The sequence below is a fragment of the Clupea harengus genome, chromosome 8, assembly GCF_900700415.2.
Source record: "Clupea harengus chromosome 8, Ch_v2.0.2, whole genome shotgun sequence".
NCBI lineage: Eukaryota > Metazoa > Chordata > Actinopteri > Clupeiformes > Clupeidae > Clupea > Clupea harengus.
Window position 1 is genome coordinate 24,593,345 of NC_045159.1, and position 15,832 is coordinate 24,609,176.

Sequence of the window (15,832 nt, forward strand, 5' to 3'; positions counted from 1 at the left end):
TCCAGCTGATTGTTAATCATTAGCCTTTCCTCTGAGGAAAACTGATTCTAGTTATATATATTTTTTTCTCCTCAGCCCCTATATAACCAGCCATCAGATACTAAAGTGTACCATGACAACATAAAGACGTGAGTATTTTCCTTTATTTTGTTTATTGTCCTTTTGCTTTCCTTGAGTCTGTGCCAGATGAGGGTATAGCCCAAGGCTGTTGGGTGGTTTGATAACCACTGCACACAGTTAGATAACAGTCACCAGGGGTGTGAACTTGTCACCTTTCTGCGAAATTCGCAGTTTTTACCTCAAATATTTGTGGGGGTCTCATCCAAGTCATCTGTGAGGAGGCATAACACATCACCCTGTAGCAGAGGTGGACTGGTAATCTGGCATACCTGGCATTTTCCCTACGCACCCTGGAGTGGATACAATTTAATTTATAACTCCTAATAAAATACAAAAAAGGCCATCAACCAGCCCATAAACAGGGGCAGCAGCCCATTGCTTAATTTTCTATACTGACACGGGACTGTCCTCATTTCAACACGCAACACAATTCTCTTATATTTATTTTCAGCCTGGTATGGTGGTAACTTAAGGATATATATGGAATAGATAACTGTTATTACCCTCTCTGGGTTAGCTTTCCACCTACAGGAAATGCATAAGTCTAGAGTTGCTGTCCATTGAGCATGCACTTTCACGCGGTAGGCACATGAACTGTAGGTCAAACTTTCCATCTCTGATCACTAGGGAGTCAGTCAAGAGTGAATAAGTATACTAGTCCACTTGCACTGGTACACCTGTCCACTGCACTTAATACTCAACTGTGTAGTGGTTATGGGGGATAGTACAATAGGTACGCATATGGTGGGTGATGTCTGACTGATTGTCCGTCTGGGACAAAAATGCCAGGGCCAGTTTTTTGTGCCAGTCCAGCCTTACCCTGTAGCGATATTTTTTTCCTAGGCTGGCAAATGCATGACCTGCCCTACTCTGCCTCTGATTGGCTTACCCTGATGTTCTTATAACCCTAACCAGTCTCACTCATTATGCCTAAACCTAACCAAACCCATTTCAAATATTTTCCCGGATCCTCCTACGGGGTCGCGTCTTTGTCAGCTTTTTCACCCAAATATGTATGTTTTTATTAGCATAAGCGTGTAATGTGCTTTTACCGAGCTTCAGCCCTCTGCGTGGGGCTCTGTTTAGCTGCACTGGCTTTTGCTGAGTCACCTGATCGTGTGTCCCAGTGACAGTAGAGAGAGAGGGTGGGGGAGGAAGTGAAAGGACTGTGTGTGTGTGTGTGTGTGTGTGTGCGAGTGGTTTATGCTTGTCTGAGGGTGAAGGACGGTTTGTCTAGGATAAAGTCCTTATCAATTTGTATCACGAGAAAACGGCTTGACAAGTTGGCTCGATTGTGAGCCAAGTATGCCGAACACCCATTGGAGTGCCCGCTGCTGCCTGGTAGCTTCTGAAAGAGAGATTAGCACTTCCTCAAGAGTGAAACTAATCAATAAAATGCTACTATTCTGCTTTGCGTACTATTAGACACACATAGTTTGTATTTGGTAGTATTCTCCGCCTTCATATGCCTGACATTGACCTACTATTACATTATGTGCATTTAAGTTGTCCTCAAAGAAGTGATTACTGCTCATATATTAAACAGGAAATGATATAATAGGCTAGTCAGTCATAAGTTCTACACTAGAGCTTTGCAGAAGTTCCTGAAAGTGTTACACTATGAAGCTGCTGTGTCTACATGTAAAAATATATATATTTATGAACGTCTATAGTGCAGAAAATCATGTCAGTTTTGCAGACAATGAATTTCTATATGAATTATTTTCAGACAGGGAGTGTTTGCCATGAAGCCAATGCCTGCCCATTTATTTTACAGAAACCAACTGATGAGGAAGAAGCTCATATTGTTTTTCAAGAGGAGAAACCATGCACGCAAACAAAGGGTGAGTATGTTCACTTTTAGTGCATCAGAGGATGTTGGAGGGGACACGAACTTTCAGGAAATTGCAGCATGCTTTGAAAGACAAAAGGCCCACACTTAGTTTTGGACAACCTCACAGGCACACACACAACACACACACACACACACACACACACACACACACACACACACACACACACACACACACACACACACACACACACACAACCATTTTACATTAACCATTTTTGTTCAGCATTACATGCTGAGTTAGAAAAAAAAATCCTTCAGTGTTTTCATCACAGATGCCTTCACTGCTATTAGGAAGAAGGATCCTTAATTGTTTGTTTGGTTTTATTCTTAGATGCACAATTTACTGGCAACTTCTCTTCCTTTAGAAAATAAGATCAAAGGACAAGCAGAACCAATATGCACATCCTCCACCTAAAGTACACCATTTTACAGTTTCCTAGTTGGAATGGGTACGAGGCCTTATCTGTAAACCCTTGTCTAAATATACCTCAGTTTCAGTGGCCACATGTGGAAGCGTTTTGTGTTTGTGCTTTATTTATTTATTTATTTATTTATTTATTTATTTTTAAGCAAGGTGTAGTTTAGTGAGGTCAATCTTTTCCCCGCTGCTCCCAAGCCAAGTTAGACAGACCCTTTGGACTCTGAACAACAAGAATGGTTAGCGTGGCCACCTGCCAAGAGAAAGGTGAAGTGTTGGAAGCTCACTGTAGAGCATGAAAACAAGGCTGCATTGTCCTCTCTCTCTCTCTCTCTCACTCTCTCTCTAGCTCTCTCTCTCTCTCTCTCTCTCTCTCTCTCTCACTCTCTCTCTAGCTCTCTCTCACTCTCTCTCACTCACTCACACACTCTCTAGTTCTCTCTAGCTCTCTCTCACTCTCTCTCTCTCTAGCTCGCTCTCTCTAGCTCTCTCTAGCTCTCTCTCTCACTCTCTCTCTCTCTCACTCTCTCTCTCTCTCTCTAGCTCTCTCTCTCTCTCAATCTCTGCCAGCATTTAATGTGATTGTTTATGCATATTTCATGAACACCACTCCAATAGTATACAGTAGGTCAATTCACATCAGGCCCTTTGGCCTAGGCAGTGTAGGACAATGATGAAGTGGCTGCAGCGAGCTCTGACAGTGGGGAGATCTAGTGGCAGGGCATGTGTCTAGTGACGTGTGCTTGTTGTGCTGAGCAGGAACAGAACATCTGCCAGCGGTATGACCAGCTGATGGAGGCTTGGGAAAAGAAGGTGGAACGCATGGAAAACAACCCACGCCGCAAAGCCAAGGACGGCCGTACGCGAGAGTACTACGAGCGGCAGTTCCCCGAGATCCGCAAGCAGCGTGAGCAGCAGGAACGCTTCCAGAGGTGAGTGGTTTGGTGACAGACGGCCTGTCTTCTTGGTCGTAGTGGAGGTGAATGTTTTCCTATCACTATAGGAGAAGACCTCAAAGTTTGTAATGTGAGCTTTGACTGAGAAATAGCTAGGACACCACACTGTTCCTGGTCTCAGACTAGGCCTTGGACCAGGACAGGCCATTATAGGTATTCCTTTATGTTTATTATAAACCATGTAACTGTGTAAACTGCTGGGAAAGTTACACTCTTAAAGGTGTTTTGCTTGTGCTGCAGTAATTTCTATAACTTGTCAAATCCTCAGTACTGTTGTGGGCGTGAACAGAAGCAAAACCATCCCTCCTGAGTTACAGACTAGGTTAGTTTTCGTCAGTTTCTGAAGCCATTGAAAACAACACAATAGCAATTTCTGTAAAAATGTATGGCGGTTGGCTGCTTTCAGAAATTGAAGAGCCTGAAAGTTGAGCTGGTGAACGCGTGGTTCTGCTTCTGTAGGACCTTCATTACATCATATTTACCCCTTCATCACGATTTCATGAAATTTGGGAAGCTGACAAAATTGCTAGTAAAACTAATTTTTGACAGGATTTGGAGCTCTGTCAGAATATATATTGCAAATTTCTATTATTTCCACCTATATACAGTATATATATACATATATATTTTTTTCTTCAGCCATCGATCAGACTAGCTTTGACATTACAAAGGGCAAGAATTTTATCCTTTTTTTTTTTTATGGAAATACTTTAAGGCTTATTTCCTCCTATTCAAGTTTTACCCTATCCTTTACCTCCTATAGTTTGTTTACCTGGGCTTGTTTGTGAGGAAATTCTCCTGATACTAAATGAGCTGCCCTTAGAAGTCTCTAGAAGTGTCTCAGGACGAGAATAGCCCTGAGGGAAGGATGCAGATATTTGCTGGCTTCCGTAACCCGCAGATCAAAGGCACTTGGGTGGAATTGTTCTGAAGTGGTATCAGCCATCATCACCATTTTGTTTTCTCCAAAGAAAACTTGCATTTTTAGCGTTTTAACGGTTCAGGTTGGAAACATTTAAATAGATTGACCTCAGCTTGCCCTCTGATTTGTGTACAAATTAGTTATTTAAAGGCTCAACGTTCACCTCCTTGGTATGTAAACACGATTGTTTACTTTTAGCTGCTCCAGTTCAATACCTCCCGGGACACATTTTGAAGGCAGTAATGTGGTGCAACATGACAATAATGGCAAGAACCTGGGTGTTCTGTGAGTGAAGAAAAGTAAATAAGAATGCGCTAGCTAGCTAGCTGTTCGCTTTAGCTTCTGGAAAGACTGATATATTCTAGTCGAAAACATTGTGCCTCTGCTTTTTTTGACATTTTGGTACATGATTACTGCCCTCCAAATAAGTCCCAGAGGTCTCTGATGGACGCTGGCAAAGAGCGAATGCAAGATGTGGGGCTGGGAAGGCCTGGCTTAAAATAGGATGAGTGGGGTGTTCATGCAGCACTGTTATGATACAGCACAGAAAGTGCCCTTTCCATTTATTTCTTCAGTGTGGTCTTGATTTATTTATATATCATTTTTTAAAGTATTACACACTAGTTTTATGTATTAACTGCTAGTTAACTTGTTTTGAACAATTTTTTTCCTCAAGGGTGGGCCAGCGAGGGACCGGCCTTTCGGCAACCATTGCAAGAAGTGAGCATGAGATCTCCGAGATCATCGATGGCCTATCTGAACAGGAGGTGGGTGTGCTTCTCCACACATACAGATAGGTGACTGTGCCTGAAGCCTTGAGACCAGCGACAGCTGTTGTTTAGTTATAACCAGGTATGGGGAGAAATGATATGCTCCCAAAATAAGTAGCCTTTTTAAAACCCCCTATCTAGCCAGATAAATGCCAGCCAAAGAAATCAGACAGTGTCCTGTTTGAAACCACTGCAAACCGCAAAGGCCTTTTCAGCAAACCATCTGTTGGAGTCAGTCTGTGTGGGGTGGTTTGGGTTAAAGTCGCCACCCTTGAACTTTTCTCTAGATTTTTAGTTTTGGCTCACGTCTGTCTGTCTTTCTTTCTTTCTTTCTTTCAACCTCCTCCCTCCATCAGAACAACGAGAAGCAGATGAGGCAGCTGTCCGTCATCCCGCCCATGATGTATGACACTGAGCAGCGGCGTGTCAAGTTCATCAACATGAACGGCCTGATGGAAGACCCCATGAAGGTCTACAAGTCCCGCCAGTTCATGAATGTGTGGACTGAACATGAGAAGGAGATATTCAGGGATAAGTACGTGTCTGTTCGTGCTGGTCCTTTTTTATGGCAGGTGCATATTTTCTAAGTCGGCAGATGGGTTAATGCACTTCTTAGACCACAAAACATGATGGCTTGTTTACAGGGAATGGCTGGATCTTATTGTGTGTGTGTTTGTGTGTGTGTGTGTGTGTGTGGGTGTGTGTGTGGGTGTGTGTGTGTGTGGGTGGGTGGGTGGGTGGGTGGGTGGGTGTTTGTGTGTGTGTGTGTGTGTGTGTGTGTGTGTGGGTGGGTGTGTCTGGAGTGTGAGGGTCCGTCAGTTCTCTGTCAGGGTGTGGTTTTGGTGCTGATCCATAATGTAAGGCAAGGCTCAAAGGAAAGAGGAGCTACAGAATCTGCAATTTCACAGTTTACTTCACCGCCTGAATTTTTGCTCCTGTCTTCTGGAGGGGGGAAAACTCATACAAATTACCCCCTCATAATCATTTTAATTTCCCCCCTACAAATCAAATTGACTCCGGAATGTTAGCACAGTCTGCAGACAGTTTTCAAAAGCCAATGTAGGCTGGAAAAGTGTTCAAGGAAGCACATGTATGAATCCCACAGGCTCTGCCTGTGGAGCTTAAGAGAATCCCAACATGGCCAGAAATCAGGAAGGAGAGCACGCTAGTCATTCCTTTGTCTTCCTCTCGTCTCGACCGGCATGCTTTTGGGCTTCCTGTTCTTTTTTTTCTTCTTCTCAGAGGCCTCTCGGCTCAATCGGCTCATGTTTTTATTTATACCCAGTCACGGGACACGTTCGCAGGCAGCTTGTTGTTACTTAAGGCCAGGTGGGAGCAGGAGGGGACATTTCCCACCCGTATTTTGAAATAATCAGTTATGATTTTAGCCTGTTTAATTAGTTCCCATGCTTCTTTTCTTCCAGGTTTGTACAGCACCCAAAGAATTTTGGCCTCATAGCTTCCTATTTGGAAAGAAAGGTGAGTGGTTTGGCTCCAGTGTTCTGCATTGCTTAAGTTGCAGTTTAACTTTTGAATTTTGCACAACTGTGGTGCTGTTATCTCTGTAAACTCAGCACCATTGCAAATGAGGAGTTTTCCTTCAATATGTTTCCTTAAGGCTTTAATTAAGAATCGTTTGATTGTGACCTTCAAGGTTCAACCTTCAAGGCTAATGTCCGGGTTTGTTTGTGGTTCCATGCTCCCTTTTTAGATATCATGCATATAGTGTAGAGATGAAGTTTGAATACACAGTTCTCCAGTGCGTTAAATAATATCAGTGTATTTCATCTGTAAATACACAGTTCTCCAGTGCGGTAAATAATATCAGTGTATTTGAGCTGTGAATACACAGTTCTCCAGTGCGTTAAATAATATCAGTGTATTTGAGCTTTGAATACACAGTTCTCCAGTGCGTTAAATAATATCAGTGTCATTACAAGTTCTGTGTGCTCCTTTCCTTACAGTGTGTGGCAGACTCTGTACATTACTATTACTTGACCAAGAAGAACCAGAACTACAAAACACTGGTGAGGCGTAACTACAGGCGGCGAGGTCGAAATCAGGTGAGAGATAGTTCTTCGGTAGATCGTCTGCTTGTTTTGTCTGCTAGCGTCTTTTTTCTGGCCATTCATCTTCTAAAACTTGACGCACTTTTTGGCCCTCACCTTTTGAAGTGGTAAATGCTTCTTTTCCAGCTGCCACCTCCAACAAAATTCACCTAGGATCCCCTTGGCATGATACTAAATATTCAATTTCCTTTTCCATGTGAGTTGTGTGTGGTGGCGCATTTGGCTGAAAACTTTAAGGTTGGAACAGACCAGTGTCTGTTGATGTGCAAAGTAACAACACAACAGATGTCTTTCTTCAGTCTTCCGAAAAGTAGAGAGAGCACTTTTCCTGGTATTCCACATTTATTACAGGTCGAGCAGTAAATTTCAAATGCCAGATCTTATCATAGGAAAAGGAGATGCAGGAACACGTGCACAGCTGCTGTTCCAGTGAGTCTACTGCACACTGCATTCCCGCTGTGTGTTTTGGGCTGTGTGTTTGATTCGAGCAGCAGCCTCACTGTATTGTTTCACCTTGTTTAGGTCAGACAATGGGCTGTGCGATTAATCACATTTTATTTTCAATTGACTTCCGATGATTATGAAAAGAAGATAATAGATTAAATGATTAATGTGCTGCATTTTGTTTACCAGTGATGCCATCATTTTGTCTTGTGTTGTAGATCCAGTTTAGTATGAAGAAAAAAATCTTCTGAATCAGCATTCACTGAATGAGTAATCGTGTTAAAAAATCGCAATCTTAATATTGACCAAAATAATCAGGATTATGATTTTTCAGTAAGGATTGTCATGAATGCTCAAGCAATCAAACTTACTCTTGTGTACAAACCCAGCAGTCTGGCAGCTTTTCAGGAACAAGAAGTTTTCAGCATGGGGCATATACAAGCAAAAAACAAACACGATTTGCCACACATTGCGACACAATGACTATTCATTGTACTTGATCATTTGCTCTTGCAGATTTGTTTTTGTTATTTGTTTGCGTGTTTATGTGTTCAAACTAGGGGTTTGTTTATTGATTTCCTCTGTCTGTTCCTCTGTCTGTTTATTCTCCACTGTCCCTATCCACTGTATATTCATCACTGTCCATCTCCACTGTATATTCCCCACTGTCCCTCTGTGTGTGTATGTTCAACTTAGGAGGCCCCCTAGTGACCACTTGTATCCAAAGCAGTTGCCTGTGTTTGTGTGTGTGTGTGTGTGTGTGTGTGTGTGTGTGTGTGTGTGTGTGTGTGTGTGTGTGTGTGTGTGTGTGTGTGTGTGTGTGTGTGTGTGTGTGTGTGTGTGTGTGTGTGTGCTTTGAGAGACCCAGAGCAAAGTTTTTTTGCGTTGAGGTTAAATGAGAAACAGGCCGAGCGGTTGGGCTTAGTGGTGCGGCGTGATTTATGGAGCGCTGCACAGCTTCCCAGGATTCTGTTTTATCTGCCTGCCATAGACGGGAGGCTCCGTGCTGCTTTCCAGGGACCAGAGAGGGGGTGGGATGGAAGATGGGTGGGTGGTGGTTGGGTGGGGGCGGGGGGGGGGTTGGGTGGGCGGGCAGAAAACCAAACAGTTCCACTTAGCCTGCTCTCTAATAACACCCCATCTCTTGTGGAGCTTGCATGCATCAGCGCCATGTTTATTGCGAAGCTGTTTGCACTAAGTTTGCCTTTTCGTCTTCTCCCCTGTGAGTTTCTCCACTTGCTGTCAGTGTAGAGTGGTCTGGAGGCTTATGAGTGCTGTTCTGAAAGGCTTGTCTTTTGTGTTTCTGTGCGCAGAATGGTCTTGCCACTCACCAAAATGCCTGGGGTTCTGGACTGTTGCTATGGTGCCCTGATTGGGCATGCTTATCTGATGGTGACGTGAGCAATGTTCTGTGCCATTTGGCATGACTAAGTGCTTTAGTGGGGCTTTAATGCCAATTGCTTCATTTTTGTTGTCACCACGCTTACTTGGGTTTGACATTTGGGATTATTGATTGCCCAAATGAAGGGGGGGGGGGGTTGTTTTTACAAAATGTGTTTGTTTTTTTCTTTGCACAAGCCGATGTGAATATAGTTTGGTGACCACAGGCTTGTTTGGATGTTGGTTTTTCTAATTCAAATAATTGTCTGTTGACAATATTTTCCCATCTTGTTTTGACTGACTGAAGGGGTGTGGCCTCTGAGGTTGTCTTGTGTGTGTCTTAATGAGTGTGCATGCTATGCTGCTTTCCACCTCTTTCAACATTGCTAGCATGGGTTGGGCTTTAGTTGTCACCCGTGGTCCTAGTGCCCTCTGTATCCACTCCTTCCTCAGGCCCTGGGAGCCAACACAAACAGCAACATCTGCACCATTAGGAGAACGCATTGGAGCCCTTAGTGGGCAATGGGAGGACCCCACTGGTGCACTGTAATGGCTGTTGTGCCGTGTGTCTTGAAAGGCTGGCAGGCAGATGAGAGCTGTTCTTTGTGCATGTGTGCAGGGTTTAGTTCCTCCCCCTGTGCTGTGTAGTGAATTATTGAGAGCGTGTAGGTCTCTCTGTCTTTCTCTTTCTCTCTTGCTCTTTCTCTCTTGCTCTTTCTCTCTCCCTCTCTCCCTCTTCGGGCTCGCCTGCCTGTGGGCGTGAGTAGGCCGTGTGGCCTGACGTGGCCCTGCCGCGTACCTCCCCGCGGCCTTCCTGTCTCGCAGAGACGTCACCGGCACTCTGCCACTCTGCCACCCCCTGTTGCAGCTTGTGCTTGCTTGATTACATGCCAGTCTCGTTTCACTAGTGTGTGTGTGTGTGTGTGTGTGTGTGTGTGTGTGTGTGTGTGTGTGTGTGTGTGTGTGTGTGTGTGTGTGTGTGTGTGTGGAAAGATGGCTCATTTGTTCTGAGATACAGGATTTATGAGTTTAGCGGATGCTTTGTTTGCGTCAGTGCTCTGTCCTAGCGTGCACACTGATGTTCATGTTGATGGATTGGCCTTTTAGCAAAATGCCTCATGGTAAAAATATTATCCTGTTTTATGCATCTTTTTCTTTCTAGCACTGTGCAGACAGTATGTCAAAGTAACTCAGGTTCTGTCCTACCGACAGCAAAACAGCCACACTCTCTGAAGCCCCTTTCACATACAAACTCCATAACATACCGGATTAAAACAATCCCAAATGGGTAAAGAATTTCCAGTCCCACTTAGCAGACAATCACCGCAAAGTCAACAAACATTTCCAGTATAGTGACTTAATTCATTAGCCTGGATGCCAGACGAACTTAGCCCCACCCACAAAATTTTAGGTCGGGAAGTTCGGTCTGGCATTACTCCGTTGGGGAGAAATTATGGCCGATCAGAACTTGATCGGACCAATCAAATTGTCAGGGCGGGCTTTATACGATGATGGACAGATGATCAACCGTAACGTAATCAACCACGTCACCAACACACAGGTTGAATTCGTTTTCAACAAACATGGCTGCCGCTGGAGAGCTGAAATGTATAGATTCGAGTCCATTTAGACATTGACAGTGCATTCATTTTGAAAGAGGAACAGATAAACGCGATCAAGGCATTTGTAGATCGAAAAGATGTTTTTGCCGTCCTTCCTACGGGATTCGGTAAAAGTTTAATTCATCAGCTGGCCCTGGTCACATACTACGTTGCTCTGATTGGTTGTAGGTAACCAATTTAGCGAAGAGGCCTTTTTTCTCCTGGTTCGGTTGAAACACGCCCCATAATCACAGCCCAATGGAACAGTATCAGACTCGTATTCTGACTAGAATTATGAGTATGACAACGTCAGGCTATTAATTCATGGCATAGTCATAGTAAAGCTCTCATGCCAGTTAACCAAACTATCCTAGCTATCTAACTCTAGCTTAGAGATATGTTAACAGTTGCCAGGGTGTGTTAATAAGAACTAGCTGCTTAGTTAAACTTCAATCAGAAAAGCTTTTTTCGTATTATAATTTAAAAGTTAAATTGAGGAGAGTGTAATATCAGCTTGATAATTAGCTATCATTTCATGCAAATAGAACTGCCATTTAAACCGGTTATTTAAAAGTTTTAAATATTTTATATATATATATATATATATATAAATATAAATATAGTTAGCTAGTTTACTAGCAAAGAAACTAGGCCACCAGGCAACAAACAGGCTAAATAGTCTGAAACGGTTTAATTTCTCAATCAGCTCAAAGTGATCACAACCATTTCTCGATGATGTTAAATGGCTCCACATAGCCATTAAACAGTCCTGAGAGAAATAAGTGGACAATCAGTGGGGCAATGGCTTACTCTGATATCAACCTAGTGAACGAAGGCTGGAAAGTCCCCCTTGCCTTCTCGATCACGGGAATCTTGCTGAATCTTGTTTTGATCTGGCTCCCATTCACACTTTAACCATTGCCGTCAATGTTACAAGGTGGCCAGTGGGTAGAATGACTGTACGACTAAACCGTGTTCTTGACATCGGCTCCTATTCCCACATGACACCAACACGCCATATTTACATAAAAATAATGGCTTACAGTGTAGGTGGGAATGACCTATGAGTCTCGTGTGTGTTGTAAAGCCATGATGTACGGAGCCTTTGGCAGTCCTGTATGAGGATCTTCCCGTATGAGGATTGCCCCACATAAAAGGTCTCCTATAGAACGCCCATCGTCTGGCTTTGAGCGGATGTAGCACAGACCTCCAGAGAATGCTGAGTTCATTCTGCATCATCTGTTGGATCTGCTCTACCTAGATCTAGGGTTTGGGAGGGTGGAGGGATGGGGTTTGGTAGGTTTACCTCACTCCAGTGTTTTTGCCGTCTCCTAACTTCATTGATGCTCATGGCTTGTTCATGGAACATTTAGTCATATGCATTTTACTGCATGGATTACTGCCACGGCCAAATGCATTGATCAGATCCCCTTGCTCGCTCGCTCGCTCGCTCGCTCTCTCTCTCTCTCTCTCTGCCGCTATAACAAGCAAATTCAATAGTGTTGCAGGCATCTACATGTAGGGAAGTGAATGAATTGAAAAAGCAATGGCAAGACATAAAAAGGCAAACAAAAGGCAACGGTTTTAGTCATGTGCATTCTGTTTTTACATACCATGCCATGTTTTTAGGCGCACTTTGCTAACAAAATGACGCATACATCGTGTGCTAACGTGTTGGTACATCTGCCCCTTAGGTTTTTTGGGGTGGAGGTGAGGGGAAGTAACCAGTAGCCGTGTTCATGCTATGCACATACATTTGCTTTCCACTGTAGATGTGTGCCACAAATCACATATCACCACCTCTTCTCTCCTCTTCCCTGATCTTGGCATGCCATGAAGCAGCCCTGTCTGTTCACTTTCCCTGTTGTAGTGGCAGAGCCAGTGGAAGAAGACACTATAAACGAATGCCATATTTCAGAGGGAGAAAGGGAGAGAGTAAGGGAGAGGGAAAGTGTGTCTATTTTTTATTTATTTATATTTATATTAAAAATCATACTCACTTGTCCTGGATTATGGGGCTCTGTGTTGGCAACAGAGAGCCCTCGGTCTGGGATCCATCACAAGAGATCACAAGTTTGGTCAGTTGTGAGGTCAGTGGTTGCATGTGTCCGGCTGTCAGGAGTTCGATATCAGTGATGAAAAAGATTATCCTCTGCCTGCGAGGACAGACATGGTGACCTTGTGGCAGCATTGCACATTACAGAACACATTATTAGATTCTGTGTGTGTGTGTGTGTGTGTGTGTGTGTGTGTGTGTGTGTGTGTGTGTGTGTGTGTGTGTGTGTGTGTGTGTGTGTGTGTGTGTGTGTGTGTGTGTGTGTGTGTGTGTGTGTGTGTGTGAGTGAGTGATTGGGAGAGAGACAGAAAGTCAACCAAATTAAAAGGGAATTCTTTTTACACCATGTGAAACTATTTTTACTTAAAGTTTTTTTTAAGATGATGTTTATGTGCACAGGCAGATGAATGCAGATACAAGCTGCGGGTGGTTGTCTGCATGAGTTTGCTTGGGCGATAATCATAAAGGGTTACATAAACAGGGCCTTGTCACTGTGGTTAAACAGGAGTACAGCTCAGCATTGGCATTGTTCTGTTCCAAACAGGCTTCTGGCTGGAGCTTTTTGTACTGGCTGAAATTCCCTGGAGACCGCTTGAGTGTGTAGACAAGAGCGAGAGGGAGTGGGAGGAAGCGCTAGAGCGAGCCAACTCTGAATATGCAGAAACGGGAAAAGAGTGACGGAGAAAAAAGACGGACAGAGTCCACACTGACAGCCTGAACAAGCTGTACTCATTTTCCTAACCCCCCCACCCACACTGTCCCCCCACCCACACTGCTACCCCCCCTCCCCCACCCGCTTGGCGTGAGAAGCAGAGAGAGAGAGAGACAGTGACCGAGGGAGGGAGGGCCAAATACACGAAGAGAAAGACACCCCTATCTCTACATCATCCATTGGTACGCTCCGACGTTCCTGACAGGACCAGAAAACTTGCAGTGCTACCGCGAGTGCCAATCACAGGAGAGCACTCGGCAGGGATTACCTTGGGTGACCCCGCATAGATGAGAGCGTGCATCTGAGATGGGCGACTCTTTAGGCAGCTTAAGCGGCCCGATGACACGCTTTCCTGGAATGTGTGCAGCTCGTGTGTGTTCAGTGATGCTGGCTCGGCAGTGCTGCCTCTCCAGCCTCCACCGCCGCTCCTGCCACTGCTGCCGCTGCCGTAAACACAGAGGAGCCACTCCAGTTCAGGCCCCGCTAGTGGACCAGCTGGCCCTGTTCTGACCCACAAGTGTCGATCGGGGATAGATGAGCCTGCAGGTATGTGTGGCTGCCGGGTTTTAAAGTGAGCTTGAGTGCGAGCCTGCGTTGCTTGTCCCTATGCTCCTCCCTCCCTCCCTCCCTCCCTATCAGTTTTTTTTATATGCTTCTCTCTCTCTTTCTTCTTTCTTTCTCTCTCTCTCTCTCTCTCTCTCTCTCTCTATGTGCACCACTGTTTGCGTCCTGCCTCCTAACTGTGTTTTTGTGTGTCCCCCCCCCCCATCCCATCCCTTCCTGTTATTCCCTGTCCGTTCCCTTCCCGTGGTACATAAACTGGCCATTTCACTCTTCAGCTTTAGCTGTCTTAAAATGGGCATATACGAGGCATTTTTTATACTTAATATCTTGCATTGTGGTCTCACTTAGTACACTGAAAAGAACAAGGGCTGAACTGTGGGGATATACAGCCTTAGCCTTCAGCACAATTATTCATTTATTTATCTGTCTCATTTCTGCTCTTGGCTTTTTTTTTTTTTTTTTTTCCCTCACCGTTTGGGTTTGTATATGCCAGTTTTTGTTGAACAGCATACCAATGTGTTCCTTTTCCCCCCCTAAACAATTGTGATGTACCCCTTTTAATTTCTTTCTAATGTAGTGATATTCTCAGCCTCATTGTCAAGTGGTACATGTTGGCGCAGGGTTAGCCAGCAGTCATGCTGTTCCAAGTGCAGTCTCTGGTTACGCTAGAAATGTCATGCACTATGCATGTTCAGCACTGGCAGGGCCTCACTGAGGACTGTGTTGATGCCAGACAAGGCACACTGGTGTGGGAGGGTTCAACAGAGGGATATGTTCATAGGCGTGCATATAGTCTCATAATCTGAGACATTGTTCTTAGGACCGTCATGTTTTTCCACACAAATGACTGGAATGCACAGTCTCATTAACACATCTCAAGTCTCCAGGCTGATGTTGCCTTCTCTTTTGAAATGTTAATTTGTTCAGCTGCCATGCTGTATTGATTTTTCTAGTGCTGCCCTGTCTAGTGCTGCCCATGTTAAGCAAGCAAATTTTGACACAGCATTTGGACATTGACCTGAATTCCCAAACTGTCTGGTGTTTATTTAGCCAGGAAGAGTAATTCCTCAATATTCAAATGCCTTCCTGCCCTGCACCTTCAAAAAGTATAATCTAACTCAATACGGCCTTGCTCTTCACACCAACTAAAGACGTGTTGCTAACACCTGAGCCAGAAACGCCCCCGCTCTGACTCCCGAGCCATGATTCAGCATAGAGACTAGACCAGGCCTTTATTTTTTCTCCCCGAGAATGGAGGGAAAATTTGCGGACCGCAGAGATTCCTTGCTGCGCTGGGCGCTGGAAGCTCTTTGGCAGGCAGAGAGGATATGGCCGCGGTGCCACGGAGCTGGAGCCGGCTCCAAAGCAAATATGGGCACTCCCAAGGCTCTCCACCGCCTAATGAGGAAGAACGTCCAACGCTCAGATTGGGACTGGGGTGGAGGGCTGGGTAGTAGTGAGGCCTAGAGCTCCTCTCACGGTTTGATAGAGGTTTATTCAACTGAGGCATTGATACGTTTAGCTCTGATTCTGTATCTCTATCTCAGTGCTTTTCCACTGCAGGAACTCGGGGCACTTCCCAGGTGGCGCGAACATTCATAGTAACGGCCCCCATAATTGTCCCTTTCAGTCTTTTTGTTTCCATTGCGGTGCAGGAACTGTGGACCTGCAAGTGACGTAGCCTATTATTTTGCCCTTCGATCATGACGTCAATTCCGAGCTTGATAGGATTGCCTACAGGTGGAGTCAACAGTTAAATTTTGCAATAAAGTTGCTAATGCTCGAATAAATGGCTTCATGGCTGCTGTAATTTCTTGATAATTTAATATACCAGCACCAGGATGATTAATTAAAGCCTACATATCAGGGAACGTTTTGCTTGTGTTCATTCAGTGACTAACCTCAACAATCCAACTATGTAAGCTATAATCTATTTTGCTGTATTCACCGTGTAACCTCTGGTTA

At 44.5% G+C, this 15,832-nt stretch overlaps 1 protein-coding gene across 15 annotated transcripts in view; it reads left to right on the plus strand.

Moving 5' to 3' along the window:
• The window catches only part of ncor1 (nuclear receptor corepressor 1), a 63,696-nt gene that overhangs the window by 10,416 nt on the left and 37,448 nt on the right, over nt 1–15,832 (plus strand). For 13 of the 15 annotated variants that reach the window (XM_031572439.2, XM_031572435.2, XM_031572436.2 and 10 more), the window contains 8 exons: nt 76–128; nt 1,898–1,964; nt 3,153–3,325; nt 3,618–3,671; nt 4,948–5,038; nt 5,398–5,576; nt 6,466–6,520; nt 7,006–7,104. In XM_031572439.2, the coding sequence (XP_031428299.1) occupies nt 76–128; nt 1,898–1,964; nt 3,153–3,325; nt 3,618–3,671; nt 4,948–5,038; nt 5,398–5,576; nt 6,466–6,520; nt 7,006–7,104 (771 nt within the window). Of the gene's footprint in view, nt 1–75; nt 129–1,897; nt 1,965–3,152; nt 3,326–3,617; nt 3,672–4,947; nt 5,039–5,397; nt 5,577–6,465; nt 6,521–7,005; nt 7,105–13,453; nt 13,850–15,832 lie in introns of those variants that run through there. The other 2 variants (XM_012838267.3, XM_012838273.2) reach the window with 2 other exon arrangements.